General features: G+C 38.1%; 1 protein-coding gene across 6 annotated transcripts in view; it reads left to right on the top strand.

The window, feature by feature from the left end:
• USP33 (ubiquitin specific peptidase 33) overlaps positions 1-22,062 on the top strand; it is an 86,017-nt gene that overhangs the window by 54,029 nt on the left and 9,926 nt on the right. For 5 of the 6 annotated variants that reach the window (XM_058439647.1, XM_032155527.2, XM_032155528.2 and 2 more), the window contains 11 exons: positions 1,624-1,764; positions 3,942-4,054; positions 5,176-5,348; positions 5,447-5,541; positions 6,167-6,200; positions 9,175-9,220; positions 9,766-9,946; positions 12,249-12,375; positions 13,331-13,500; positions 14,827-14,908; positions 16,258-16,366. In XM_058439647.1, coding sequence (XP_058295630.1) covers positions 1,624-1,764; positions 3,942-4,054; positions 5,176-5,348; positions 5,447-5,541; positions 6,167-6,200; positions 9,175-9,220; positions 9,766-9,946; positions 12,249-12,375; positions 13,331-13,500; positions 14,827-14,908; positions 16,258-16,366 — 1,271 coding nt within the window. The remainder of the gene's footprint in view (positions 1-1,623; positions 1,765-3,941; positions 4,055-5,175; positions 5,349-5,446; positions 5,542-6,166; positions 6,201-9,174; positions 9,221-9,765; positions 9,947-12,248; positions 12,376-13,330; positions 13,501-14,826; positions 14,909-16,257; positions 16,367-22,062) is intronic. The other variant, XM_032155529.2, reaches the window with a different exon arrangement.

Raw genomic sequence — 22,062 nt, forward strand, 5'->3', positions numbered from 1 at the left:
TTTTCTTGTCAAAAGCCCAGTTAAGCCTGACTAGGGACATACTCATCTTTTATTGCTCTGTAACAGGTTTGTTCTTATACATAGTAACAAGGGGATGACCTAAATCAGGAGTCTGAGCTTTTAGGTATTTTAAGGGCTTGATGGAAAAAATCTGGCGAAGTCTGTAAGGCACACAAACCTAAAATACTTACTCTCTGGTCCATTGGAGGAAAAAATTGCCAACTCCTGATCTAAATCTCATTAACTTTATTCCCTTCAGAAAGTCCTAAAGTGAGTCGTTTTTTCACTCCCAATATTATGCCGTCTGATTTAGTCATGGTTGAAATATTGAGAAATGCCCATGTGAAAAATGATTTTGCATTATCTGGAAAAATTTCTGAGTACATCCCCTTTCAAGATCTCTTATGAACGATTCTCTTTTCTTCACTCAAATAGTTACTGAGCACATTCCCTTGCCCTGGAATATGTTAGGCACTAGGAATCCAAAGCAAACAATCAAGGTAGCTCTTACATTTTCTTGATTCATCTTATAATTTAATTCTAAAAAAAGATTCTTTCCTGATGAAGTGGTGTGTTTTTTATTACAGTAAGAATAAAATAACTTACGATTATACCTACATTTCTTGATTTTGATTATTATGTTAGTTTGGGAGAATAATCGATTTTTCTTTCACATGGTTTTAGAACTTCTAAAAAACTGTCCTGAATATCTTTTTTTTTTTTTTTTTTTTTCTGAAACAGGGTCTCATTCTGTCACCCAGGCTGGAGTGCAGTGGCATGATCACATCTCACCACAGCCTCAACCTCCTGGGCTCAAGTGATCCTCCCACCTCAGCCTCTTGAGTAGCCGGCACTACAGGCGTACACCACCATGCCCAGCTAATTTTTAGATTTTTTTGTAGAGATGGGATCTCATGATGTTGCCCAGGTTGGTCTTGAACTCCTGGGCTCAAGTAGTCTTCCCACCTTGGCCTCCCAGTGTTGGGATTGTAGGTGTTAGCCATCCAGCCTAGCCTCTTTTTTTTTTTTTAATGTTATATTTGGACAAACAAGATCCTCTTTGGCTTTGTATTTCCACTGCTCACTTCCTAAACTGCCTGTAATAGTAGTGTGTTATAAACATTAGTTGGGATTAGGCATGGTGGTTCACGTCTATAATCCCAACACTTTGGGAGGCCAAAGTGGGTGGATCACATGAGGCCAGGAGTTTGAGACCAGCCTGGCCAACATGGTGAAACCCCATCTCTACTAAAAATACAAAAATGAGCTGGGCCTGGTGGCACATGCCTGTAATCTCAGCTACTTGGGAGGCTGAGGCAGAAGAATCGCTTGAATCCGTGATGTGGAGGTTGCAGTGAGCTGAGATCGCACCTCTGCACTCCAGCCTGGGGGACAGAGGGAGACTCTGTCTCAAAATAAACAAACAAACAAACAAAAATTAGTTGGATTTCTGGGTAGAAGATTACTGTTATTTTGCTTAGTAAGCACTTTTTTAAGTATTTAACTTGACATTTGTTAACATGAATTGTGTTCGAAATACCAAATTAAGAAACCTTTAACATTATTGGACAGTTAGAATAATTTTACTATTTAAGGTAATAATGCAAATTTTAAATCTTACAGAATATATCACTGATGTCCATTCGAATGACCTGTCTACACCACAGATCCTTCCATCAAATGAAGCTGTTAATCCACGTTTATCGGCAAGCCCTCCTAAATCAGGCAATTTGTGGCCAGGATTGGCACCACCACACAAAAAAGGTAAAACGTTTCTCTTATTCAGTCTCTTTTGTCTTGGGTCTTAGTTTAAAATGATGGTTTTGATACTTGATAAAGTGTTAATTATGAAATATGATTTGATCTTTTAAAATTGATAGTGTAATTTTACATAGACATGATTAAAAATTTTGTGTGTTGGTACTCTGCTTTTAAAATTTTACATACAGTTGAATTTGCTTTTTCTTGTGTAGAGCTTTATGAATTTTAACACTTGCAGCATAGATTCTTGTTACCACCACCACAAACAGAATACAGAACAGCTCTAACACCCCAAAGAATTCCTGCATAGTACTACTTTGTAATCAGATCATCTCTCTGTTCCTATGTTCTGGCACCCTTGATCCTCTTTTCTTACTGTTTTGCCTTTTCCTAGAATGTCATATAAATGGAATCATATAGCATGTAGTCTTTTGATTTTTTAAAATCTTTTCATATATAGTCTTTTGAAACAGATTTGCCTCTCAGGATAATGCATTTGAAATTCAGATATGTTACTGCATGCCCCTTGTTCCTTTTACTACCAAGTAATGTTTACTTTTTTTTTGTTTTGTTTTGAGACGGAGTCTCACTGTCGCCCAGGAGTACAGTGGTGCAATCTTGGCCCACTGCAACCTCCGCCTGCCAGGTTCAAGTAGTTCTCCTGCCTCAGCCTCCCGAGTAGCTGAGACTACAGGTGTGTGCCACCATGCCTGGCTAATTTTTTGTATTTTTAGTAGAGATGGGCCATGCTGGTCTCAAACTCCTGACCTCATGATCTGCCCGCCTCTGCCTCCCAAAGTGCTAGAATTACAGGCGTGAGCCACCATGCCTGGCCTAATATCTCGTTTTTTATGGGTATGCCACTATTTATTTACTTACTCATTGGCGGACTTTTGAATTGTTTCCAATTTTTGGTAATTATGAATAATGTTGCTCTAAAATTTATGTGTAGGTTTTTGTAAGAACATGTTTTCATTTGTCTAGGACAAATACCTAGAAGTGGGGTTATTGGGTTTTGTGTTTGTTTAATCCTTATAGTTATATTAAACTGCCACACTTTTTACCAGCGTGTCTACCATTTAATATTCCTTCCAGGTATATATTGGAGTTCCAGTATGACGTTTTCTTAGAAGAAAACATAGGAGAAAGTCTTCATGGCCTTGGGTTAGACAAAGAGTTCTTAAAGACATTAAAAGCATGATCCATTAAAGAAAAAAATTAAAAATTTTTGTTGACAAAGGACATTCAGAGAATGGAAAGATAAGGTTGGATGTATTTATAAATCATATAGCTACCAAAGGACATGTATCCAGAAATATATAAAGAACTCTTAAAAACTTTAAATAATAGAATCTTTTCTTCAAATAAAGCCTTACTTGGAAACAAAAACAAATAAGTGAAAACAGAATTGCTCTCAAGTCAGGATAGGGAGACTGAACCCCTCCTATTTCATCTTTAGCTTGATGATGACTTTCATCATCTTTCCGTCACTTTCTAACCTCTTTCCCTCTTCTTTTGACTTGTAAAACATTTAAGTAAACATCCCAGTGATGAAGCATTTGTGATTTTGTGCTAATTTAGAATTTTGTTCATTTTCTCATATGTACATTTATGATGGTCAAGGATCATTTATACTTTAAAAAAAAAAAAACAGGCTGGGTGCGGTGGCTCACACCTGTAATCTCAGTACTTTGGGAGGCCGAGGTGAGTGGATCATGAGGTCAGGAGATCGAGACCATCCTGGCTAACATGGTGAAACCCCGTCTCTACTAAAAATACAAAAAATTAGCGGGGTGTGGTGGCAGGCGCCTATAGTCCCAGCTAGTTGGGAGGCCGAGACAGGAGAATGGCATGAACCCGGGAGGCGGAACTTGCAGTGAGCCAAGATCGCGCCACTGCACTCCAGCATGGGTGACAGTGCGAGACTCCATCTCATAACAAAAAAAAACAAAAACAACAACAAACATCTTAAGCCTTGTCTGCTTAGTTTCTTTTATTTTTTTAATATTTATGCTCTTTTGAAGAGTATTTTGAAAATTTCCTTGTTAACACAGTAATTTTTACAGTTTAAGGATTCTAGAGATCATATACAAGTAAGATTGACAAGACAAAAAAAGATTCCAGAGAAAAATGTTGAAGGAGCTGCTTTGATTTTTTTTTTTAATGTTTTTCAATCCTAGCTCAGTCTGCATCTCCAAAGAGAAAAAAACAGCACAAGAAATACAGAAGTGTTATTTCAGACATATTTGATGGAACAATCATTAGTTCAGTGCAGTGTCTGACTTGTGACAGGGTGAGTATGAGGGTATTAGAATACACAGAAAATTCCTGTCAAATGATCTTTAAAAATGTGACAAGATGATGTGAAAAGTTTAATTCCTTCTCTTTGCTGTTGATGATCATACATGCATTTATTGTGTTTACGTCAATACAAATTGATTCTAGGTGTAGAATTTACTTTTTTGGAAGTAGCAGCATCCTGTTTAAAGGATGATGAGCCATCATTGGACAGGCACATATTATCCTTCGTCATCTATTTTGGTTACATATAAAGGTGAGAAGTTGCTTAGCAACAAGAATTGGTAATACCTGCATATTCTCCCAGGCTGATGAAATTTGTATACTGGGAATCTGTTGATATTCACAGGTACAAAGCTGTGAATGTATCTCTTACATTTGGTCATACATGGTTTGTAAATATTTTTCCATGTTTAGGATGGGACTCATACTAAAGGTAGTGTCAAATTTGTAGACAATAACAAAGGCATACATTAAAATCATCATGAATTTTTTAATAACACTTCAATCCTTCAAAGTTTCTTTGAGCTTTTCTTAAGTGCAGTTTTACTTTAGTGCAATGATGAATATGAAATAACATCTCAAAAACAAAAAGAAGATTTCAATTATTGTGTTAGAATCTCGAGTCAAATCTAAGAACTTTCAATAGGGTCATTTTAATGTAGGTTATTTTGGTACTAAATATTTAAGTGGGATTATCACGCATGTTTTTAGCTATTTAAAATTAGATGCCAGATTTTGTCTCACCCTTTTTAAAAAACATTTTAAAACTACCATCAAAGGTCAGTTTTCAAAAGTAAATACAATAGTGCTTAAGAGTTTGGACCTCAAGATGCAGTGGCTGGATTTGGGGTGTTTAATGCTGCAGTGTCTGTGATTGTAATGGGGATGCTAATAGCTACTGCACAGGGCTTATGCGAAGATACCTGATACAGAGCAAGTGTTTTTTGTTTTTTGTTCTGCTATTATGACTATGAAAGCAGTTCAATTTGTGTTTTTTTGTTGTTTTTTTTTGCTTATTTAAACATGCTTTGATCTTTAGAGTCTAAAATCTAACCTTGGAAATGTTTTGCTGCATTATGTTCATCCCATTTTTAAAACACAAAACAATTTTAGGTATCTGTAACCCTCGAGACCTTTCAAGATCTGTCCTTGCCAATTCCTGGCAAGGAAGACCTTGCTAAGCTGCATTCATCAAGTCATCCAACTTCTATAGTCAAAGCAGGATCATGTGGCGAAGCATATGCTCCACAAGGGTGGATAGCTTTTTTCATGGAATATGTGAAGAGGTATGTATTTATTTTCTTTGTATTACATGACTGTTAAAACTGCTGTTTCTGCTGTACTGGCAGAACACTTCCTTTTTTTTCTATCAATGATGTTTCAGGTTTGTTGTCTCATGTGTCCCTAGCTGGTTTTGGGGTCCAGTAGTAACCTTGCAAGATTGTCTTGCTGCTTTCTTTGCCAGAGATGAACTAAAAGGTAAGAAATATAATATCTATGGCTAAATTTTTGTAGGTGAATCTAAAATACTAGTGGGACTAAATAATAAAATGTATTCATAAAAGCTAAGTTTTAAGACAGCTTAATAGTACTTTCACATATTGGCATTCGGTTCGTGTCTACCTTGATAATATAAATATAACAAGAAAAATCACATCCTGAAGGAATTCATGTGAATTCCTGTAGTATAAGACAAATGATAAGTGAAATGTTTTAAAGCTATTCTGAGATCCATAGAAGGGCAAACTCAACCAAAATAATGGACTTATTTATGTGTCTGTAACTGTGAACTACTCCATATCATTTAAGGTCATTCACTATTTTTGTGTGTCTAGCACCTTGCTTGGACATATGACAGGCAGTCAGTAAGTTTTGTTCAATGAATAAGTGGAAAAGATATTATTTGAGGTAGGTCTTCAATGTTGGCAGGAGTTAAGGGAGGGGAAGGTAAACAGTAACCTGATTAATGAGCATAGATTAAAAAAAGGGAACCTTGTTTTACTGTGCTGGGAGGTCAGCATGGAGCAAAATCAAATAATTACAGGACCATAAGAAGCAATTTGCTGTTAATTTGAAACCAATGCCAGATCTGTTTTATTTGCAGGTGACAATATGTACAGTTGTGAAAAATGCAAAAAGTAAGTGACATTGACAGTGCTTTTAATTGCATGTTGTGTATTTTTCTTGGTTTTTAGAATTGGGTTTGTGGAGTTAAATTTGCCACTCTATTTAGAAAAATATAGGCCAGAAAGCTTTATCCTAGTAATAATAGAGATTAGCTGTTTTGTGAAACAAATGCGAGGTAAAAATTTGACAAATTTAATACGCTTATTTAAGATGTGAGAGAGTATGTTTTGAGGGATGAAATCTGTATGTGATTTTGCATAAAACGTTTTCCTAAATAAGGCAATATTTTCTTCTGAATTACCATTTTAACAGGCTAGATTCAGGAAGTGAAAGGTACAAAGTTTCAGATCTGCATAAAATTCCTAAAGGTTATACCAACTTTGATGTTGTCTGCTGTTAACGATGGCAGACGAGAAAGACAGCTAAAGTCTGATTTTGTTTACATCTACTACCAGCTGCCTTTTTCTGTCTTGTAATCAATTTAGACTTTTAATGCTTTTTAGTGGTAAGTCAGAAAAAAGTATGTTTATTGCGGCACTATTCACAATAGCAAAGACTTGGAACCAACCCAAATGTCCAACAACGATAGACTGGATTAAGAAAATGTGGCACATATACACCATGGAATACTATGCATCCATAAAAAATGATGAGTTCATGTCCTTTGTAGAGACATGGATGAAACTGGAAACCATCATTCTCAGTAAACTATCCAAGGACAAAAAACCAAACACCGCATGTTCTCACTCATAGGTGGGAATTGAACAGTGAGAACTCATGGACACAGGAAGGGGAACATCACACTCCAGGGACTGCTGTGGGGTGGGGGGAGTGGGGAGGGACAGCATTAGGAGATATACCTAATGCTAAATGACGAGTTAATGGGTGCAGCAAATCAACATGGCACATGGATACATATGTAACAAACCTGCACATTGTGCACATGTACCCTAAAACCTAAAGTATAAAAAAAAAAAGTGTTGGAAGACTTGGTGAAAAGCAACTATTTGTGAGGCAAAGTGAACTGGAAATTTCTTCTCAATCTCTGTAATAGAAATACAACGACTTGCTAATAAGATCTGGGATAATACAGACTTCTAGTTTTTGGCAGTAACCTCAAGGAAACATTGATCTGCAACTGATCATGACATGACAGAAAGGAATGGTATACTATTTGGTTGATAAAGATGAAAAAGCTGACTTCTACTTTTGGAGAAAGTATCACTTTGTTCTTGAAGCCCTAGCTGACTGCTGAAAAGGAAGTTGGCTTGGAAAGGGATTGTTCCTTGTAAAGCAAAGCATACTAAGAAAAAGATAACAGTGAAGATGGAAAAGAACCTTGCATCTACCTCCAAATTCAGAGTAGAGATCTGTCAAATATATATTAATTTTGATTATTAATAATAAGCATCCTTTATCTTTTTTTACACATGTAAGAATAAAGTGTTTTTTTTTTTTTTTTTCATTTGAGACATAGTCTCATTCTGTTGCCAAGGCCGAAGATTCAGTAGCGTGATTACAGCTCTTTGCAGCTTCAGCTTCCTGGGCACAAGCGATCCTCCTGCCATAGCCTCTCAAGTAGCTGGGATTACAGATGCATGCCACCATGCCTGGCTAATTTGTATTTTTTGTAGAGATGGGGTTTTGTCATGTTGCCCAGGCTGGTCGTGGACTCCTTGGCTCACAACGATTTGCCAACATTGGCCTCCCAAAATGCTGAGATTACAAGCATGAGCCACTGTGTCTGGCCAAGACTTTTTTTTTTTTTTTTTGAGAGGGAGCCTTGCTCTGTCGCCCAGGCTGGAGTGCAGTGGCATGATCTTGGCTCACTGCAACCTCTGCCTTCTGGGTTCAAGCAATTTTCCCTGCCTCAGCCTTTCGTGTAGCTGGGATTACAGGCGCCCACCACCACACCCAGCTAATTTTTGTATTTTTAGTAGAGATGGGGTTTTTCCATTTTGGTCAGGCTGGTCTTAAGCTCCTGACCTCAGGCGATCTGCCCACCTCGGCCTCCCAAAATGCTGGGATTATAGGCGTGAGCCACGGTGCCTGGCCAAGAGTTTGATATGTTGACTTGAACTACAAATTTTATAAAACTGAGATTTTGCTTTATCTAGTTTTACTTAATATCTAGATGTTTTAAAGGGATAGCCACACCATAGACAGTAGCACATTTGTTGAAACAAAACAGTTTTCATCAAAGAGTTATACAACTCTCTAAATTTTTGATTACTGATATCTTGGTTTAAATTACTGTTGTTATTTTTTGAGGTGGAGTCTTGCTCTGTTGCCAGGCTGGAGTGCAGTGGCACGATATTGACTCACTGCAGCCTCCGTCTCCTGGGTTCAAGTGATTCGTCTGCCTCAGCCTCCTGAATAGCTGGGACTACAGGCGTGCGCCACCATGCCCAGCTAATTTTTTGTATTTTAGTAGACATGGGGTTTCACCATGTTGGCCAGGATGGTCTCCATCTCCTGACCTTATGATCGGCCTGCCTCGGCCTCCCAAAGTGCTGAGATTACAGGCGTGAGCCACTGCGCCTGGCCGGTTAAAATTATTTTTTACAATAAGGGACTCCAGTGTTTTGATTAAGATATTTAATGTATACAGGTAACATAATTCAGTTGCAAGTATTTCTAGTCTGATATCTTTTGTCTCTGCATTTTCTTTCTTTCTTTCTTTTTTTTTTTTTTTTTTTTTTGAGACAGGATCTCACTCTAGCCCAGGCTGGAGTACAATGGTGTGATCTTGGCTCTCTGCAAACACCAAGTGGTGTTCAAGTGATTGTCCTGCCTCAGCCTCCCGAGTATCTGGGACTACAGGCATGTGCCACCATGCCTGGCTAATTTTGTATTTTTAGTAGAGATGGGATTTCACCATGTTTGCCAGGCTGGATCTCTGCATTTTCTAAAAGATTTTTGCTGCAAATTTAAATATACTAAGTTTTTTTGTAGACTAATTGATTTTCTCTTTTCTCCCCTTAGGTTGAGAAATGGAGTAAAGTTTTGTAAAGTACAAAAGTTTCCTGAGGTATGGGCATTATTTTAATTCAACTTATATTGTGTGGTAGGAACATAAAGTATTAATGTAACAAAATGTAGTAATAAATTCTCTTTGCTTGGTTGAAGAATTGAATGATTGCTATGCATGCCTTTTTAAGATTATTCAGTTTTAAAATATTGAGTTAAATACCGTAAGTGCCCTTTAACAATGTGCTGTGTTGAACAAAGTTTAATCATACTTGTAGGATCTTGCCAGGTTTAAAGTGTAAAATTAGAAAAACAAATAGCAGTGAACTTAGAAAGTACCATGTTTCACCATTTCCATATTTTTAACATCTCTGGAAGCAGGTTATAATTGCAGATTAATACTTAACCTTGACACTTCAGTATATATCGAGTAGACTGCTTTATCTAGCATTTAAAACTAAATAAAAATCTAAACTTTATAATTGTATTTTGATTGAACACCTCAGTTTCTTGCTTGTTGAATAAAAATATTACTAAGTTTTACCTGTTATAATGCTTTTTGTTTTCTGTATTGACAAATTAGTTTTGAATTTTATTCTCTTTTAGATTTTATGCATCCACCTTAAAAGATTCAGACATGAACTAATGTTTTCCACCAAAATCAGTACCCATGTTTCATTTCCGCTAGAAGGCTTGGATCTTCAGCCATTTATTGCTAAGGATAGTCCAGCTCAAATTGTGACATATGATCTTCTGTCAGTCATTTGCCATCATGGAACTGCAAGTAGTAAGTATATAGGTTTAACAGTTGTTCCTAGATTTAAAAAAAAAATTAAAATAAGCCTGGGCGTGGTGGCTCATACCTGTAATACCAGCCTTTTGGGAGACTGAGTGGGCGAATCACTTAATTAAAGCCAGGAGTTTGAGACCAGCCTGGGCAACATAGTGAAACCCCATCTCTACAAAATAAATAAATAAAAAAATAAACATCCTAATTAATCTTTTAAATAATATCTGAATAAAAGAAAAAACGTTAAAAACAGATGTTACTGCTAATTATTAAAAATGTCAGACAATTTTATGCAATTAAATATTTTTACTATGATGTTTCCAATATTGAAAATTGTATACAGTTAATAAGGCATTAACATGATTTTTTTTTTTGGAGACAGAGTCTCGCTCTGGTGCCCAGGCTGGAATGCAGTGGCGCAATCTTGGCTCACTGCAACCTCCACCTCCTGGATTCACGCCATTCTCTTGCCTCAGCCTCCCAAGTAGCTGGGACTACAGGCGCCTGCCACCACGCCCAGCTAATTTTTTTGTATTTTTAGTGGAGACGGGGTTTCACCGTGTTAGCCAGGATGGTCTCGATCTCCTGACCTCATGATCCGCCTGCCTCGGCCTCCCAAAGTGCTGGGATTACAGGTGTGAGCCACCACGCCTGGCCCTAACATGATTTTTATACTGGGTTTTTTAAGATTATGTGTTCTAGGCCGGGCGCGGTGGCTCACACTTGTAATCTCAGCACTTTGGGAGGCTGAGGCGGGCGGATCACGAGGTCAGGAGATCGAGACCACGGTGAAACCCCGTCTCTACTAAAAATACAAAAAAATTAGCCGGGCGTGGTGGCGGGCGCCTGTAGTCCCAGCTACTCAGAGAGGCTGAGGCAGGAGAATGGCGTGAACCCGGGAGGCGGAGCTTGCAGTGAGCCGAGATTGCGCCACTGCACTCCAGCCTGGGCGACAGAGTGAGACTCCATCTCAAAAAAAAAAAAAAAAAAGATTGTGTTCTAGCCGGGTGTGGTGGCTCATACCTATAATCCCAGCACTTTGGGAGGTCAAGGCAGGTGGATCATCTGAGGTCAGGAGTTTGTGACCAGCCTGGCCTACATGGTGAAACCCCGTCTCTACTAAAAATATAAAAAATTAGCCGAGTATGATGGCGGGCACCTGTAATCTCAGCTACTCGGGAGGCTGAGGCAGGAGAATCGCTTGAACCCGGAAAGTGGAGGTTGCAGTGAGCTGAGATTGCACCATTGCACTCCAGCCTGGGCAACAAGAGCAAAACTCCATCTCAGAAAAAAAAAAAAAAAAAAGAAGAATATGTTTTCTAGTAGCTGGGTGTTTGTGGGGGCTCAGTCAGGCTGGTGGGGAAAATTTTAGTTATAGAAAATATACACAAACCCTTCTGGAGGGCTGGGAGTTTTTACATGTAGTACTTGGCTGAAGGCAGCCTTGTCCCCTTAGTTAAGTAAAGTAGAGTAGAAACAAAGGCATGTGGGGAGGTTATCTAACTAGCTTGTTTACCCATGTGGTCCTAAGACTAACCTTTGATTTACCGGGTTCTTAATTGCTTTCTACTTGGGAGGTTTGCAATGTCAATTACCCTCTAGTGGTGTTGACTCAAAGCTTTGTCAATTAATCTGTACTGAATAAATGCGAGTCTCACTGGCTGGTCAAGGCTGCTGTCTGCAACTGTTTACAGCACTCTTCTTGGAGTATGTAAGTGGCCCGGATGCTCAGCCAGACTGGCAAAGCAGAATATCTGTGTCAGTGTACTTTATTCATCCGTCATTGGGTCAGGGTCTGCGGGACAGACCCCCGCAGGTGTTAGTGACTCATGCCTGTAATCCCAGCACCTTTGGAGGCTGAGGCAGAAGGATAACTTGAGGCTCGGAGTTTGAGAACAGCCTGGACAACATAGCAAGACCCCATCTCTAAAAAAAAAAAATAAATTAACTGGGTGTGGTGATGTGCACCTGTAGTTCCAATTACCCAGGAGGCTAAGGCAAGAGGATAGCTTGAGCCCAGAAATTTGAGGCTACAGTGAGCTTTGATCCCTTCACTGAACTCCGGCTTGGGCAACAGAGCAAGACTCTGTCTCTTAAAAAATAAAAAAATTTAAAAAATTAACATGTTCTGTCAAAAGGTGATGAGGGAATGGTGGCAAGTATGCAAATTGAAAAAAAAATACAAGCATAGTTCTTCCTATATTCCTACTGTGCTAGGCACTGGAAGGAAATATAAAAAGTTTATCTTCCTTCTGTTGTTTTTGTATTACTGTAATGATTTCTTTTCCCTCAAATTCAGGTGGACACTATATAGCCTACTGCCGAAACAATCTAAATAATCTCTGGTATGAATTTGATGATCAGAGTGTCACTGAAGTTTCAGAATCTACTGTACAAAATGCAGAAGCTTACGTTCTTTTCTATAGGTAATGGAAATAACTATAGATGTGAAGGGGCATCTCACATTTTGGGCTTATCAGTGACTTCTAAGACATTCTAATGGATTGCTGAGTCAAGATTAGAAATTGTTTTCCTCCTATTTCATTACAGTAAAATACAGTAAAAGGCTGTATATGTAGAATGATTCTTTGTTCAGAAAATGCTAAATCATTTACTTGAAGAGCAAAGGGATATATTTTGTTTTAGAAAGATTAATTTTAGTGCCGGGCACAGTGGCTCACGCCTGTAATCCCAGCACTTTGGGAGGCCGAGGCAGGTGGATCACGAGGTCAGGAGTTCAAGACCAGCCTGGCCAAGATGGTGAAACCCTGTCTCTACTAAAAATACAAAAATTAGCCAGGCGTGGTGGCAGGTGCCTGTAATCCCAGCTACTGGGGAGGCTGAGGCAGGAGAATCGCTTGAACCCGGCGGTGGGGGTTGCAGTGAGCCTAGATTGCGCCACTGCACTCCAGCCTGGGCAACAGAGTGAGACTCCATCTGAAAAAAAAAAAAAAAGAAAGAAAGATTAGCTTTAATTTAAAAATTAGGCATTGATGGTCTGAATTAAGTACCAAATTTTCTCCTAAAGTAGCTAAAATGAAAGTATTACTATAAAAATATTTGGTATTTTTTAGCATCTTATAAAAGAAGATGTTAGCTTCTGAAACAGAAGCAGATTAATTATTTAGCTTGATCTTATTAACAAACATTTGAATGCTTACTGTGTTCCAGTACTTATGTGGATATCTGTAGGTAAGATACAGTTTCATCCCTATGGGTATATAATGTATTTGGTGGATAATACAAAGTATATTTCTCTTGAAATTCCCAAGACCTAATAAAGATAGTGTTAATATGTGTGTTAAGTCTAATAAGAAAAATCCATCTACTAGTAATGTAGTAAAATGCATATTGAATTTAACTAATCATTGTCCTTAATAGGAAGAGCAGCGAAGAGGCACAAAAAGAGAGGAGAAGGATATCAAATTTGTTGAACATAATGGAACCAAGTCTCCTTCAGTTTTATATTTCTCGACAGTGGCTAAATAAATTTAAGACCTTTGCCGAACCTGGCCCTATTTCAAATAATGACTTTCTTTGTATTCATGGAGGTAAGAAATCCTGTAATGCAAAGCAGTGGTGGAAGTTTGCTGTAAAATAATTGGCAAATTAGGAGAGCCAAGAATTTTCCTCTCCCACTTATTTCCCATTTCCCCACCTGCATTCAAACTTAATGTGTTCTAATTCCATATGGTTTCAGAAATTCACCTTTCCTTTTTAATTGTAGGTAATCTCTAGCTTCTTTATTGAACATATATTTACTGAGTACATACTTTCTAAACTTTTTGCTAGTGCCTAAGGACACTAAAGATCCTTTTTCTTCTGTGAAAGCTCTAATTTCATAGTAGAGTCAGATACATAAACAGCTGTTTACATTACAGTGAGCTCCTCTATTATATGTCATTTTTCCCACCTGAGGCATTCCTGTGCTGGTGATTTTATCTGTCGACTGTATTGGTGGTTCTTAACCCCATTGTCTAAATGGGTAGCTGGCTTTTTTCCCCAAGTATGGAAATATATCTGGGATTTAAGAAAAAAAAGCCTCATAATTAAATATAACTTTGGCCCTTGTAAGATTGGCTGTGTTAATGTTTATTCCTACAATAAATAGGACCTTTGTGTGATGCCGATTAAACTTCAAGGTTGAAGATGGGATATTCATTGTAATTATGTTTGTAGTGAAACCAAAAGGGATAGGGATACCTGTATTGGACATAGAAATTTTAAAGTGTATGTTCATCTTGAGGAAACACAATCACCAAAAATGCTTTATAATTACCTTTCTTGAGAGAGAGAATGTAAGAATAATGATTGAGCTGGGTGCAGTGGCTCACACTTGTAATCCTATTGTCTCAGGAGGCTGAGGCAGGAGGACTCCTTGAGCCGTAGAGTTTGAGGTTGCAGTGAGCCATGGTCATGCTGCTGCACTCCAGCCTGGGTGACAGAGTGAGACCTTGACTCAAAAAAATGGCCAGACACAATGGCTCATGCCTCTAATCCCAGCACTTTGGGAGGCCAAAGCAGGAGGATCATTTGAAGTCATGAGTTCGAGACCAGCCTGGGCAACATAATGAGAGCCTGTTTCTACAAAAAAAAAAAAAATAGTTAGTTGGGTGTGTTGAAGCATGCCTGTAGTCCCAGCTACTCAGGAGGCTGGGGTGGGAGGATCCCTTGAGCCCAGGAATTTTGAGGCTGCTATGAGCCATGATCATGCCACTGCACTTTCTAGACTGGGTGATAGAACAAGACCCCGCCACTTAAAAAAACAATGATGATAGATCTGTCATTTAGTTACTGTTAAAAAAAAAAAAAGAGTTTAATCTTTGAAAGGAATATAATTAAAAGCATGAAACAGATATGTTTAAATTTTTTTTTAGGTGTTCCTCCAAGAAAAGCTGGTTATATTGAAGACCTGGTTTTGATGCTGCCTCAGAACATTTGGGATAACCTATATAGCAGGTTTGTTTTTTAAATCAGACCATACAGTGTTGTGAAAGTCGGTTAAACTGGTTAAAAGGGGATTGGATTATTTCACAGATGCTCCTTGTGCTGTGTGTTTATTCTTTTTCCCTCACTTATTCATTCTAAAGTGTGAGTAGGAAGACTTTGTAGCTACTGTGGCATAGTCTAGATAATTAATTTTAATTTTTTCTAATTGTCTGTCTGTAAAGGTATGCTATGGTAATTTAAGTACCTTGTTTAAAATATTTTGCATATTCCCACACTAAAATTTTACATATGTATATACTCCCACAATTGAGTATCTTACTCTTAAATTGTAAATTTTTTTTCTTTTTTTTTTTTTTTTTTTGAGACAAGGTCTTGCTCTGTCACCCAGGCTGGAGTGCAGTGGCACGATCTTGGCTCCCTGCAGCATCGACCTCCTAGGCTCCTGTGGTCCTCTTACTTCAGCTTGCTGAGTAGCTGGGATCACAGGCGTGCATCACCATGTCTGGCTAATTTGGGGGTGTTTTTTGTAGAGATGGGGTTTCGCCATGTTGCCTGGGCTGGTCTTGAGCTCCTGGGCTCAAGCCATGTGGCTGCTTCGGCCTCCCAAAGTATTGGGATTACAGGCATGCACCACTGGGCCTGGCCTTAACATTGTAAACTTTAAAATTTTAAGATGGAGTCTCGCTCTGTCGCCCAGTCTGGAGTACAGTGGTGCAATCTCGGCTCACTGCAACCTCTGCCTCCCAGTGTCAAGCGATTCTTGGGCCTCACCCTCCCGAGTACCTGGGATTACAGGCACACATCACCATGCCTGGCTAATTTTTATATTAATAGAGATGGGGTTTCACCACATTGGCCAGGTTGGTCTCGCAACTCCTGACCTTTATTTTAAAACATTTTCCACCACAGTTTTCCTACTAATTATGTTTTCTTTAATTAAATATTAAAAATAATTCATACATTGAATGCTTCTCACTTGAGAGGCCAGGGGAGGCCTTCATCTGATGAACACTTGACTGTGACTCTGATGTGTAACTAAGATTTATATGTTGTATGATACTTTTTGAAACCACTTCTTTTATTTCGTTATTGGCTCTAACGTTTTGGAGCAGAAGTAAGGGAAAGTTGAAATATAGATAAAGCAGGTTAAGCAATAAACTGATAAAGTCACTGACCTTAATAAACATAACAAGTCCTTATATGATTTTTGATTTTTATATTACTTTGAGAATTTTATTAAGAGGATTTATTTTTACTGGGTATTTGGCCACTGACTTAAATGTTAGAAACAAACTTCCTAGAACATAAGCTTTCTTAAGATTGCCATAGTTGTAATTCTTAAATTTTTCATGCTTTAGGTATGGTGGAGGACCAGCTGTCAACCATCTGTACATTTGTCACACTTGCCAAATTGAGGCAGAGAAAATTGAAAAAAGAAGAAAAACTGAATTGGAAATTTTTATTCGGGTAAAAAAATGATGCTTTTCAAATTGATATAGGATAAAGATGAAGACCTGACAATTATCAGAGCTATATGATATTAATAAAATGATTGGATTAAAGAGTTGTAATAGATTTCAAGTGTTCTAGGTGCATAATGGTGAATGACCTCAGGCAGTTCACTACAGTTCTGTTGAGTTATGTTCTCCCTTTGTGCTTTTGTTTTGTGTGTGTGTGTGTGTGTGTGTGTGTGTGTGTGTGTGTATGAGACAAAATCTTGCTCCGTCGCCCAGGCTGGAGTGCAGTGGTGCAATCTCGGCTCACAGCAACCTCTGCCTCCTAGGTTCAAGCGATTCTCTGCCTCAGCTTCCCAAGTAGCTGGAACTACAGGCATGCCCCACCACGCCAGGCTAATTTTTGTATTTTTAGTAGAAACAGGGTTTTGCCATGTTGGCCATGCTGGTCTCGAACTCCTGACCTCACGTGATTTGCCGTCTTGGCCCCACAAAGTGCTGGGATTATAGGCATGAGCCACTGCTCCTGGCCCCTTTGTGGGTTTTTGTTTTTATGAATTGACAATACTTTTTTTTTTTTTTTTATGTATTGGCACTGGCAGAAATCTTATTGAAATGGAAAATTAAAGGTTTCCTTAAGTTAGTGTTGTCTGTAGTCTATCCAGACTGCATGTACTACTTTGATTCTTTTGTGAGATATAATATTCTGTTTTTTTGAGGGACTCCTGGGCTTATAAATACACTCATTTTTCACAAACTGAGCATATTATAAGGTGTCCCTTAATTGTAAGCAACAGAAAGTGTGGTCGTAAAATCAAAAGCATGAACAACCAGGTTTTATGGGCAAAGACTAGTACCCTTCCAAATATCGAGGTAGCAAGAAGTCTCTGCAGTGCTGCTGTCAGTAACATAGCTCCAACTATTTAAGACAATTGAAAATTTGGATCACTTGAGAGACACGTTTATTGAGAAATCTACTGAGACACTATTACGGGGAGGAGTAATACTGCAAGAAAAAAATTGGGATTCTTTTAGTAAAAGCAGTGGAGAAGATATTGAGCAGATCACACTAAGATGTCCAGTATGTTTTGTATTATTCATTTCCTGCACATGTGTAGACACACACACACACACACCTGCTTTTCCTCATTGATTCAGGGCTTTTTTGTGCCCTTGCCTAAAGTAAAGTAAATTTTACATTAAAAAAAAAGATGCAGGTATAGATTTATTTATTTTACATGGGCTTCATTTGCTTCTTGAATCTAAGGAAGCAAACTTTAGTTGAATATTAAAAATAGTTTTTTCCATCAATGCTTAAATAATGGCTAATGACTGTGTCTGTCAGGATTTGATTAATAGAAGTTATTCTAAGTATTTTGAATAGAATCAGAATATAGGGAATGAGAGACGTGCATTACTATTGAAAGGACTGGGCAGCGAAGGTCAAGAAGACCACTGCTGACTTTCAGGAAATCTAGAAGTGGAATAGGGTACCACATTGTGAGTGGGAGAGAAGCAGTGGCTGAGAATGGTGTTTATAACCACGGAGGGTAAAGAGAATTTCTGTATAGTGAGTGGCATGAGCCCGATCAAGGGTGTTAGAGCCCAGGCAGGATGAGAAGGGATGCTTTTGTTGGCCTGACATTGGTGGCTACAAGGGTGCAGCATAGTGGCAGTGAGCGATTGGTTCCATATGGGAAAATGATCAAGACATAAGTGTAATGAGTACCAAGTTTCTCATTGTCAGATGAGGAAGTTTCAAATATGGAAAAGGAGAAAACTAAACTGTACCTTGTGTTGTTATTGGATTGGAGTTATGGGTATCTTTGTGAACTCATGATAATAGCTGAGTAAATATGGATGTGTGTGTGTGTGTGTGTGTGTGTGTGTATGTGTATGCATGTATAGAAACTTGATATTTCTTAACTCTCACTGAAAGTGCCTTGGATCAATGATTACTCCAGTAGGATTGATCATACCTAGCTCTCAGATATATCTATATCTATATATAGATTGATTAATCTATTGATTACTCCAGCAGGATTGATCATACCTAGCTGTCAGAGATATTTATATATAGATCTAGATAGATCTATATGTAGCTTTATATATAGAAAGAATATGTTTTATATAGAGAGAATATGTTCAAATTAAACATATATATAAAATATAGATATATAGATCTATATCTATATATAGATCTATATATTTCTAAATTTTATTCTAAAAGACAGGGTTTCATTCTGTCACCAGGCTGGAGTGCAGTGGCTGGTCATAGTTCACTGTAACCTTGAACTCCTAGGCTAAAGGGATCCTCCTGCCTCAGCATCCCGAGTAGCTAGGACTACAGATGCACACCACCACGTGTGGCTAATTTAAGAAAATTTTTTTTTTGTAGAGACAGTGTCTTGCTGTCTTTCTCAGGCTGGTCTCTAATTCCTGGCCTCAAGTGATTTTCCTGCCTCTGCCTCCCAAAGTTCTGGGATTACCAGCATAAACTACCAGCCTAGCCTCAGAATAAATTACAGTAACATATAACCTCATTAAATAGAATAGGAGATATTGCATCCATATTGGTATACATAAATAAATGAATAAATGGAAAGGATGAGGATTGGAATGCTTACATCATTTCAAGTTAACTCCCTCATTAAACACTTATTAATTACAAAGGGAAAAGACTTTCAGCAGAGTATCCTGACACCATCTCGATGAAGATAAAATGAGCATCATTAGAAATGAAACAAATCAATTAGTTGGGTGTGCTGGTGTGTGCCTGTAAGTTCCAGATATTCAGGAGGCGGAGGCAAGAGGATCACTTGAGCCCAGGAGTTTAAGACTAGCCTGGACAACATAGCGAGACTTTATATCTTAAAAAAAGGAAGAAATGAAACAAAATCAAAATTATGTGCCAGAATAGTATACAATTAGAAGAACATGGCACCACTTCTTTGGTACACAGGTGGATAACCTGAACCTCAAATGAGGAAAGTCACAAACCCTAATTGAGGGACATTTTATAAAACAACAAACTATTTGGAGGAAAGGAACATCTGTTCAGCAACTTATTCTGAAATCAAACTAGGTAAAGAAAATTTCTTTGTATACTTGGAATTTTCCTATAAGTTTCAGATTGCTTCAGAGTTTAAAAAAATTCAAAACTGCATAAAGCCCTTGGAAACGAGTTCAGCTGTCTGCCTATGACAATGCTCAGAGACCTGAGAAGCTACTGCTACTATCAGGACCCAAGTGAATTATTCAAGAGGATGCCCAGAAGACACAGGATGCTGCTGTTAAAGATGTTAGCTGCGTACAATACTAAGTGAGATTGGATTCTTTGGAAGATGCTTAGAAGTAGTGGCAAAACCCTACTTATGCTATCTGTGGATGCCTCAGGCCTGCCCAAAGCTGCCACCAGAGGGGGAGATCGTTTTTCTTTCTCTTATACCTTTCATATATTTCATATATCATGGTTATATATAGTCTGGCATACTACTGGCAATGGATCCTGCAAAATGTAGGCTTGTCTTCACAGAAGGGAGTATATGAATACATGAAAATGATGTTCATTAACAGAGAATACAGCACAGCCTACCCCTTTGTCAACTCAGCACCCGTATGCACTTACACAACCAAACAACAGTAGCAACAATATCGTGCTTCTGCCTGATGTAATACAACTAGCTCCTGCACCAGTATGTGTTGCATTTGCCCTTTCCCCATATTTGGGAGACCCAAAGTCCCATCAGTCACTGTACCTATTTCTAAATGATGTTCATAAATCTTTTAGTTCAGAGAGTATAGTCACACTTTTCCCTGTTACAGTCTGGAATCTAAAGAATGAACTATAACGTTAACCACCACCAACATACCTTATAGTAATAGTCAAATGAAAAGAAAAAAATAAATTGGTAGTTATTTCAACATCTGGTAAATATTTATAAATATGTACATGGAGCAAGGAAGAAATATGTATCTATAGCTAATCACTACCCATTCCTTATTTCCTCTGTTCTCAGCCAATACCCTGGCTGATTGTGAATGTATTTACCTCATAAAATAACCCAGACCTTCATTTCTGAAGGGTTTGAACCCTTAGTAGTCTTGTCTGTATTAGATTTCTCTGAGTATGGAGATACTAAATGGTGCCTATAGTGGGTTGAATGGTGGTTCCCAAAAAGATATTTCCATACTCTAATCTCTGTAAATTAACCTTATTGGTGAATGTGACCTTACTTGAAAAAGGGGTATTTGCATATGTAAGGATTTTTGAGATGAGATCATCCTCAGTTGTCTGAATGGGCCCTAAATCCAGTAAGTGACCTTTCACAGAGATACACAGCAGAGAGATATGCAGAGAAGAGGTGAAAATCATGAAGATGGAGGCAGAGATTGGAATGATACAGCTGCAAGGTAGAAGCTTTAGCACCATGACAGGCAAGGAATGGAGTCTTCCCCCTAGAGCCTCTGCAGGGAGAATGGTTCTGCTGACACTTTGATTTTGGAGTTCTGTTCTCTAAAACTGAGAGAATAAATACCTTTTCATTTACCAAATTTGTGGCATTTTGTTATAGCATCCCTCTGAAACTAACACAGTGGGTATAATCTGATTTCCCAACATAATCCTCTTTGTTTCTATTATGTAGTAATGTAGTATTCATTTTATTTACCCTTTATAACTGGGGTCAGTCATTGCAGCCAGTACTGTAACCTCCTCTTTGCTTGTTGATTCAGTGACATGAGAAACTCAAAATGGCCAGGGGGCTGTCTCAACTTTCAGTCCAGTCAAATTGTTGTTGTGTTCCCTTGGGATATAAATCTTCCACATTTAGTAGAGGCTGAAGTTGTGAGTATGGGAAGCAAAACTTTTGTGAATATGTCAGTAGGTAGTAGTAGATGAGCTCTCTTATTTCCTTTACCTGACTCCTAGGTTTATGTATTCCAGTTATGGGAAAAACCACCATATATTGGTTTCTAATTTGGAGCATATACTACAGCATGTAAGATAGTACCAAACTCACAAAGTGTTGCCACCCACACAAAAAAAAACTAAGTCCAGTAGGCCAACATCTTTTGCATGATAGCACATGGTAAAATCAGCAAATTTTGTGGAAGTAAGCCTATTCATTTCTTTTGTGTAAAATGAATTCCATGGTCAGAGCCAATGTAGGATATTATGGTTATGAATGAGTCATTCACTAAGTCCAAGAATAGTGGTATGTGGTAAAACACGGGGTTAGGAAGGTAGACCTAAATCCAGTGTAAGTTATAGGTGTTTACAAATCACGTGTCGTCAAATGACTCATATCCAGACTATATAAAGAACATACAACTCAATAAGTATACAAATATTCCAATTAGAAAATAGGCAAAAGATTTGAATAGGAATTAGCCTTAAGAAGATAGGGCTAATAAGCACATAAAAAGTACACAGTGTCAGTCATTAGGGAATTCCTATGAATATCAATGATGAGGATGCAAATTGCTGTGTGCCAAATAATAAACAGTTTGCTAATTTCTTGTAGGTTAAACTCCTAGTACATGACCCAGCAATCCCATTCTTAGGTATTCATTCCAGAGAAATGAAAATTTATGTTAACATAAAACATGTAAACAAATGTTTATGGCAGTATCGTTCATAATTGCCCCAAACTAGAAACAATTGAAATGTCTATCATCTGACAAATGAATAAACAAAATGTGTTATAG

Source organism: Hylobates moloch, unplaced genomic scaffold (assembly GCF_009828535.3).
Source record: "Hylobates moloch isolate HMO894 unplaced genomic scaffold, HMol_V3 SCAFFOLD_5, whole genome shotgun sequence".
NCBI classification, from domain to species: Eukaryota; Metazoa; Chordata; class Mammalia; order Primates; family Hylobatidae; genus Hylobates; species Hylobates moloch.